At 36.1% G+C, this 9,512-nt stretch overlaps 1 protein-coding gene across 1 annotated transcript; it reads right to left on the bottom strand.

Moving 5' to 3' along the window:
• Positions 1–7,096: 7,096 nt before the first annotated feature.
• On the bottom strand, positions 7,097–7,801 carry LOC138312608 (zinc finger protein 436-like). The gene has a single exon (XM_069253432.1). It carries the CDS (start codon positions 7,799–7,801, stop codon positions 7,097–7,099), a length of 705 nt encoding a protein of 234 aa, XP_069109533.1.
• Between the last annotated feature and the right edge of the window lie 1,711 nt (positions 7,802–9,512).

Genomic DNA, 9,512 nt, shown 5'->3' with positions numbered 1-9,512 from the left:
AATTAAGATAACCCACGGAAGTCCAAATCTGCATGGGTTATTGAGATATTTTGACGAATTGTCGCTTATGTATACCACAGCTGACATTTGTATCTAGTGAATATTTCGATGTAACATAGCAGGCTCCAAGTAATATTAGGGAAACGTCCTACCATGAAATGCACACTTTAAATGGCCCCTTTATGTATTTTAATGTGTGTCGTCAAATGAGTTTTTTGAGAAAAAGTTTTCTCGCAGATGTCACATTTAAATGGTTTCTCTCCGGTATGTGTCCTAATATGTATTATCAGACTTGCACGTCTTAAAAACTCCATCCCACATTCGTCACATTTAAATGGTTTCTCTCCTGTATGTATTTTGATATGATTCATCAGACTCGTTTTCATTGTAAACAGACCACCGCAAACATCGCATTTAAATGGTTTTGCTCCTGAATGTATCTTAGCATGTGTCAACATGTCTTGTTTTACATAAAACTCCTTTCCACATACGTTGCAGGTAAACGTTTTGTCTTTTGAATGCCTCTGCAAATGTGTCAATAAACTGGTCTTGTGTGGAAAGTTTCTCCCACATATGTCACACTTGTAAAGCTCCTCTCCGTTATGTACCGTCCTGATATGGAGAGACAGGTTACCAATACGAGAAAAACTTTTACGACAGACATCACATTTAAATGACGTTTGTTTTTTATGTTTCCTTAAATGACGTTTAAGGTCCACTTCCGTCGAAAATTGATACTCACATATTTCACACCTGAATGTTTTTTCTCCAGAATGGCATCTACTAATATGATACGAAAGAAATCTCCGAAAAGGAAACTGTTTTTCACAAATGTCACACTTGAATGGTTTCTCTCCCTTATGTACTGACTTGATATGTTCAATAACATGGCTGTTCCTATAAAATTCCTTATAGCAGACGTCACATTTAAATGATTTCTCTCCTGTATGTTTCTTTATGTGATCGGACAGGTAACTGTTATTAAAACAATTCTTCCCACATACGTCACACTGAAATGGCTTCCCCACTTTGTGTGTTTTCAAGTGTTTCGAAAGATGAGTGTTGTGGGAAAACTGGAGCCCACAAATATCACATAGAGACGACATCTTTCTGTGCATTATCATATGTCTCAACAGACGATGGTTCTCGGTGAACTGCTTTCCACAGATGTCACATATCACTTTGGTGTTATTATTGACAGGGATCTGATCGGCCATACTGCTCCCGCTGGACGTCTGTCTTGTGTAACTACAGCAGCTAAACTGGTAAATATGTACGTCACTTCCTCTGTGTGGCATTACGCGTGGTCGGTGTCTGGTCCTGCATTCGTCTTTTGGTCTTTCTGTACAAAAACAATATAGTTCAATCAGTGACAATCAGTTATCTAATATTATGTAATTTTGAAATTTTCACTCAAAAAATTGTTGTAAAACATACAATATGTGAATATGGATGCATAAATATAATGATTAAGATCCATAAAAGCACCAGCATACCATTAAAGATGCTCCACCGCTGATAAATGGTATTTTTTTTCTATCAAAAATAGGATCAGACGATTAAGTATTTGTCTACAGTAACAAAAGTTATTTACTTTACTCCATTACCACCATTAACAAGAGGCCCAAAGGGCCTTAAACGGTCATCTGACTACCTTGGCAATAGTAAAATAATTATATATGGTGTCACTTTGTCAGGACTATGTCAGGATTTTCAATTTCTTTCAAGGAATTTTATTTCAAACAAGAGGCCCAAGGAAAGAAGTTCAAAATGTATTTTCAAGATGGCGGCTGTGGCGGCCATCTTGGATTTCTGATCGACCCCAAAAATAACAACACTTTGTCGGGACCATGTCAGGATCATTCCATGCAAGTTTCAGCCAAATCGCACCGGTAGAACTTGAGTAGGTTTTCAAGATGGCGACTGTGGCGGCCATCTTGGATTTCGGATCGACCCCAAAAATAACAACACTATGTCGTGACCATGTCAGGAGCATTTCATCCAAGTTTCAGCCAAATCGCACCAGTAGAACTTGAGAAAAAGTTCAAAATCTGTTTTCAAGATGACGGCCATCCTGGATTTCGGATCTACCCGAAAAATAACAACACTTTGTCGGGACCATGTCAGAATCATTTCATGCAAGTTTCAGCCAAATCGCACCGGTAGAACTTGAGAAGAAGTTCAAAATGTGTTTTCAAGATGGCGGCTGTGGCGGACATCTTGGATTTCGGATCGACCCGAAAAATAACAAAACTTTTTCGGGACCATGTCAGGATCATTTCATGCAAGTTTCAGCCAAATTGCACCGGCAGAACTTAAGAAGAAGTTCAAATTGTGTTTTCAAGATGGCGGATGTGGCGGCCATCTTGGATTTCGGACTGACCCAAAAAATAACAACACTTTTTCGGGACCATCTCAGGATCATTTCATGCAAGTTTCAGCCAAATTGCACCGGCAGAACTTAAGAAGAGGTTCAAAATAGATTTTCAAGATGGCGGCTGTGGCGGCCATCTTGGATTTCGGACTGACCCGAAAAATAACAAAACTTGGTCAGGACCATCTCAGGATCATTTCAGGTAAGTTTCAGCTCAATCCCACTGGTCAAACTTGAGAAGAAGATTGAAATGTGAAAAGTTTACGGACGGCGGACGGCGCACGACGACGGACGAAGCATGATGGCTAAAGGTCAGATGACCTAAAAATTGTGAGCTTCTAAATCCACTTCAAGATGAAAATTTAAAAAAGAATTAATTGAGAAAAAATCTGTTGCACTATGTTTTATATGGATTGAAATCAGGATTGCACCAAAGGCAAAATGAGTTATTTTGTGTTATTTTTGTGTTAATTAACGACAGGAAAACGTGGGGAATACATATCTCAAAATTGATAAAAATAGACCGTCACATTCTATTTTTGCAACACAAAACGAAAGCTGGTTGAAAGCGATGTTGTAATGAACAACAAACTTGCTGACACGACATACTAGAAATACTAGTTTTCCACATTTTAACATATGAAGCATAAGCGATATTTTTTATTAGTACATCACATGATAATTACTAAGAATGCGATTAGATAACAGCAATGGTCTATTTTGCGACAGTTCTCTGTCCTTCTTGACTACGAGAGACTATATCTGACTACGGGAACTATACTAAAATATTTACATTTTGCCACAGCGACTCCAATTACTCTAATGACAATCATGATCTGCATTATGAGCCAATAAATGCAGCCTAGCTTTGGTGTTATATATCTATATAAATGTATACGTGTCATGCATTGTTTACTGACACAATGTTAGACCGCGCGGGAAAATTGACATTGTAGTTGAATGAACCAGATTGGTTATGAATCTATAAAAAAAATCTTTTGAATTTTTGGATAATTGAATGTAAACTGAAAAGCAACTGAAAAACATTGAAACTTTGTTGTCTTTTCATTTTCTATAGGGGCTATTTTTATCTCATTGAACTTAGCTGTTGAGGTTAAATGGCTAAAACGGGAAATTCAAATGTTCACTCGCATCTAAATCATGTTTTGTTTTGAAAACAGAAAGTAAAATGTAAATATAACAATTAAAGGATAGTTAGATTGCATTTATTGGAGATATAAATGCAATCTGGGTGGCAGATAAATAGAATAGCGCCCTAACAGCTATTCTATTTATCGGAGACCCAAATTGCATTTATATCTCCAATAAATGCAATCTAACTAACCTTTAATTGTTAAGTATAGTCCCCGGGAATGAACACGCGACCAAATACATGACGTCATAATGAATGTCATGTGACGTACTAAATCTTTTACTATGGCCCTTTCCCTCGGGAATAGTTCGGGAATAGAATAACATTCGTTATAAATCAATATGTGCTTAACCTAAGATGATAAGTCAAAAGTCAGACGAAACTTTTCATTGGACGGGCACCGTGAAGGGAAGTTCTTGACTTAATTGCACATACGTGTATGTACGTCACGAAAGTATTTATTGTGAAGTTGCTCCCGTCTCTTGCATTTCAGCGATCCATTTATTTTTACCTACTTTCCCTCGCGCACGTTATATTACTGACTCTTGTTGTACTCCGTTTTCTATCGGAATTCGCTTGTGTTCACTTCATCCACGTTTTCGACCCACCATTTTGTTTACGGTCATTTAATTTGCGCAGTGCATTGTGGAAGTAATTACATTACTTATTAATGTATCTGACACGTCTTAAATATGTATCTTACTCAAATTTACATGGTTTATTTAGGTTCATGTACCTTTAAGAATAAAATACAGAATGCAAACACTAACTAGTGGTTACAAACACTAACTAGTGGTTACATGGTGACTTCAAGGGCTAGATGGCATGTGCCTTGGGAGTCCTCAAGTGTGGTGCATTGTACTGCTGTTACATGGAGGAAATTCAAATAAGTTATTGTTTGTGGGGAAAGGGATGTGTTTATGTGTCCTTTGCAGCAGAGATTTGGCTGATAGCATATGGATGAGAGTATCTGGTTCTGTGGTCTGCTGGTGTCTGTACCGAATTGTGTTGGACAGCTACATGTACATGATGTACTACGGCGTGAATTATTGTGCAGAAGAATATGGTTCTTGTTTGGAGACCGGAGTGTCTGTAATATATAAATGTAAGTTGGTGGATCTGTGACGAAACTTGGGTTAGCATGTCGTGATATTTGTTGTTAAGTACAAGGGAAACGGCTCCAAGTGCATCATTCAAAACAGATGGATGTATTCTATGGAATACCGTACGCCAATACTTACAACTGCATGGCTGCCTTGTGTTGTATTTTTCTATCAGTTGAATTTGGTTTGTGTTGAGATGGGAGGCTGGGGGTCTCATAAAGAAGGGCATTCAAGTTTGGGTTTTACTAATGCTTTGTATGCGTCTTCTTTTATATATGATGAATTAATTTTAAGTTGCGTTAAAAAAACTGTAATCCGTTTCCATTTACGGTGATCTTGTTTATGTGCATGTCCCATTTTTAGGTATTTTGTAGAGTTAGTAGGCCTAAATGTTACTTTAGTCTACATGTTGGAGTATGTAATTATGGAGGGTGTAGTCGTGGTCTTGTTTAATGTATAAAGCTGTCAAATTTTAAAGATTGAAGCTGTGAGTCGGCCCATAGCCAGCTGGCGTGTATTGTATAATGTATATAGGCATCAAGTATATATGAACGTTAAGTATGAATGTTATGCTATTATATATTATAAAAAAAAATATTGCAATGTGTGCATGTAATGTAACGAGTTTTGATTTATCTATTTTTTTACAATTTACCATTTATTCAGTTTTTTTTCTTTCAGTACAATGTAATAGTAATTAATAATTAATAAAAACAAAAAACAAAACAAAAAAACAAAAAAAAAACAAATAACCACACAAAAACGTGTTTGTTAATAATGACATAAATTATACAAATAATAGAAAAGGGTATGCAAACACAAAATCAAGAAAGAATAATACATCTAATATGATAATTTGGAAAAGATCAGTTCCATGTTAATACATATAGGCCTAATGTATATGATTTTATTACATTTTATGATTTACTAAATTTTTGCACTATCGTTCGTATTGTAGCAACATCTTATTTAAAAAAATATATAGAACACTCAGTTAACTTCATTCTGTCAGTAGTATGAATAATAAGAACGTGATAATATGATCTGAAATTTATCAAACTCGTTCCATAATTTGATATGCCATTCGCTAAAAGGCCTTATGCCACCTTCACCTGTTCCAGCACTGCATGGTCAGGTGAGTCTTGTAAATCCGTAGTCCGTAAAATGGGTACTGTAGCTATCAGTGAATCCATGTTTGCTAGCACTATGGCCTGTGATTTCACTTTTGAAAACGTGAAGAAGATAATTTCACCAGGCTATGGCAATTTTTCAAGTTCAACAATTCCATTTTTTCTGTTCGAAAATAAATAGAACTGGATCTAGGTACATGTAGTACACAATGTATTTGAATATGGAATCTGTACAGTACAGTTACGTCAGTGTACTGGTGTGACAGTGACATGTACACTATGTATGTCAACAGGGCAACATCAAAGTTTAAAAATTATAACAAAAGATATAATTTCAAAAAGAACAAACATATCTTACCATGACATGTTAACGTTGGTATCAATATTTGCTTCAGTCATAACCGGAAATAATAGACACTAACTAATTTTAGTTACAATTCAGACAATGATTTCCGGCTATTTTCATTAACATGAAGATGTATTTACACAACATTAACTATATATCTGGCAGATGTTTCTAAGGTTAAGCTATTTATATTTGCTGTCATAAATACATCTATATGTATCAGTATTCTAATTAGAAATATTTGTATTAAGAATCACAAATACATTATCTTATTAGAGTCATTCTACAGAAATGATATTCTTACAATTTCAGAAATCTTCAAAAAATAAATTTAAAAATGTGTTGGTTTTATGTATTTGGAATTAACATAAAAGATATGTCAATTTCGAACATTTCAAATAAAGAAAAATATTGCGTTTTTGCCATGGCAGCGGTATTTAAATAAGTTTGAGCTTCTATCCCTCCGGTGACAGATAGTTTTTGTCATTGAATTATTGCTGAATAACGTGGCACATTTATCTTACTTAAAATGGATTGTTAAAAAGTGTAATACACATTTATACTTTTATATAACAATACCTTTTACATTTCATTTCATCAATAATAATAAAAATAAAGGACTATTATAAACATTTTACTCATCATTTGAACAATAATTAGTGTCAATCTGATTAAAACACAGATCCTTATAACCACTCCGTTCAATAGCCTCTTATCCAACGTAGTGATAATAAGGATCTGTATTTTAATAAGATTGAATTAGTGTTTAATCATGTATAGATATGTCTAAATAACACAGAAATAATATGAAATCATTTATTTTGCTTTTGGCGCATGCAGTTAGTTTTGGTTACCTTTCAACTTGCATATTAATTTTTGAAGCAGACATAGTCAAAACTGCTGAAAAATCATTGTCTTTTGGCACAAAACTTATAATCAGAAAACTCATTCCACAGAATAGCGCCTGAAGTCACACTACTGCTATACATCCTATCCAGTGTGCATTCTTACGTGATATGCTAGGCCAGCCTGCTGGGCATATTCCTTCCCACAGAAGTTACATTTATACGGCGTCTCTCCTGTATGCATCCTGAAATGTCTCTCCAAGTCAGAACGTCTTGTGAAGCCCCTGTTACAAATGTCACACTGAAATGGTTTCTCTCCTGTATGTGTCAGCATATGTTTCGAAAGATCATTCCTAGAAGACCACCTCCTATCACAGGTATTGCATTTAAACCGCCTCTCGCCTAAATGTAGTTTTCGGACATGGTTTACCAAAGCATTCTTTGATGTAAATCCCGTATCACAGACGTTACACTTGTTCTCATCAGAATGGGTTTTAGCATGCCGTAATACCAGTGGATTGGTCGAAAACCCCTTTCCACAGATATCACAAGAAAATGGGTTCTCTCCCGTATGTGTCCTGTAGTGTGTCAGTAGAGAGGAGTTCACTGAGAATGTCTTGTCACAGATGTCACACGTAAACTGTCTTCCTCCTGTATGTTCTCGTACATGTTTCGCTAGCCGACAATTATCATAAAATGTTCTTTTGCAGAAATCACACTTGTACGGTTTCTCTCCTGTATGGAGTCTGGTATGTCTCGTTAAATCGCTGTCTCTTGTAAAACACTTTTCACAAATGTTACACTTAAATGGCTTTTTACCCGCTGCTTTCTTTCTTGTATGAATTTTCATATGTCTTTCTAAATCCGCTTTTCTTGTAAACCCCTTGCCACAGATGTCGCAGGAGGGCTGAAGTTGGTTGCGAGTTCCTAGTTCCGTTTAATAAACGGAACTAGGAACCAGACCCGAGTTCCGTTTAACTTAAACGGAACTAGGAACCAGACCCGAGTTCCGTTTAACTTAAACGGAACTAGGAACCAGACCCGAGTTCCGTTTAACAAACATACTGGCCAACGAGCGGAGTTCCGTTTATTAGGATTCCTATCTCTAACTGCATGTTCAATTACCTATTATATACAGGAATCGAACTTAGAGTTTCCATGAATAATACAGCACAGAATTAATCTCCTTATCACAAGTTTCTTTAAACGGATCTGACACCTAGACTCCAGTTCCGTTTAACTAAAACGGAACTAGGAACCAGACCCGAGTTCCGTTTAACTTAAACGGAACTAGGAACCAGACCCGAGTTTTGTTTAACTTAAACGGAACTAGGAACCAGACCCGAGTTCCGTTTAAGCTTATACGGAACTAGGAACCAGACCCGAGTTCCGTTTAACAAACATACTGGCCAACGAGCGGAGTTCCGTTTATTAGGATTCCTATCTCTAACTGCATGTTCAATTACCTATTATATACAGGAATCGAACTTAGAGCTTCTATGAATAATACAGCACAGAATTAATCTCCTTATCACAAGTTTCCTTAAACGGATCTGACACCTAGACTCCAGTTCCGTTTAACTTAAACGGAACTAGGAACCAGACCCGAGTTCCGTTTAAGCTTATACGGAACTAGGAACCAGACCCGAGTTCCGTTTAACAAACATACTGGCCAACGAGCGGAGTTCCGTTTATTAGGATTCCTATCTCTAACTGCATGTTCAATTACCTATTATATACAGGAATCGAACTTAGAGTTTCCATGAATAATACAGCACAGAATTAATCTCCTTATCACAAGTTTCCTTAAACGGATCTGACACCTAGACTCCAGTTCCGTTTAACTTAAACGGAACTAGGAACCAGACCCGAGTTCCGTTTAAACTTATACGGAACTAGGAACCAGACCTGAGTTCCGTATAACCCCACGCTTGCATAGACATTTGTAAAGCTCATCTGACCCGAAGGGCCTGATATGGAATATAATAATATATGATATCTTATATAATTCGATCAAATTCTGGATGGACCTTGCTCCTTCAATAAATTTTAAATTGGCTTGCCATAGCATTTACTCATTTTAGCTCAACTGGTCCAAAGGACCGAGTGAAGTTATGCGATAACGCGACGTGCGGCGTTTATGAATGAGACCGGAATTCTTTTGAAATTAAATGGAAATTCTTGGCAACAGATCTAGACCGTTTAAGCCCAGTACATACGATTTTTACAGATATCTTTATCTAATCCCCATGGTAAAAGGATTGTATTTTTAATTTTAAATCTAACAATGTTTCATCGAAATATTTAGATTTCCAGATTATTTTTCTCCATTTATTTTTATTTTTATGTGAAGGAGTATTTCAAATTAATATTTTTCTGATATTTTAAATTCTTGTTAAATTGATGTGCATTTTATCGAACTGCAAGCATATACCAAAACTGCCTTCGAAATATACATGTACATTGTACCTATTGATCTTGTTTAAGAATATCCTTCCGTGAGTCAACAAAATAGATCAAAGAATCACCTGTTTTATGAAGTAATTGTCACAAAAACTCTT

This window comes from Argopecten irradians, chromosome 1 (assembly GCF_041381155.1).
Source record: "Argopecten irradians isolate NY chromosome 1, Ai_NY, whole genome shotgun sequence".
Taxonomy (NCBI): Eukaryota; Metazoa; Mollusca; class Bivalvia; order Pectinida; family Pectinidae; genus Argopecten; species Argopecten irradians.
Note: the sequence above shows the minus strand (reverse complement) of the source record. Positions and strands in the feature narration are given on the sequence as shown.

Coding starts and splice junctions, on each gene's coding strand:
- LOC138312608 (XM_069253432.1), bottom strand. CDS start 7,801: ATGAAAATTCATACAAGAAAGAAAGCAGCGGGTAAAAAGCCATTTAAG.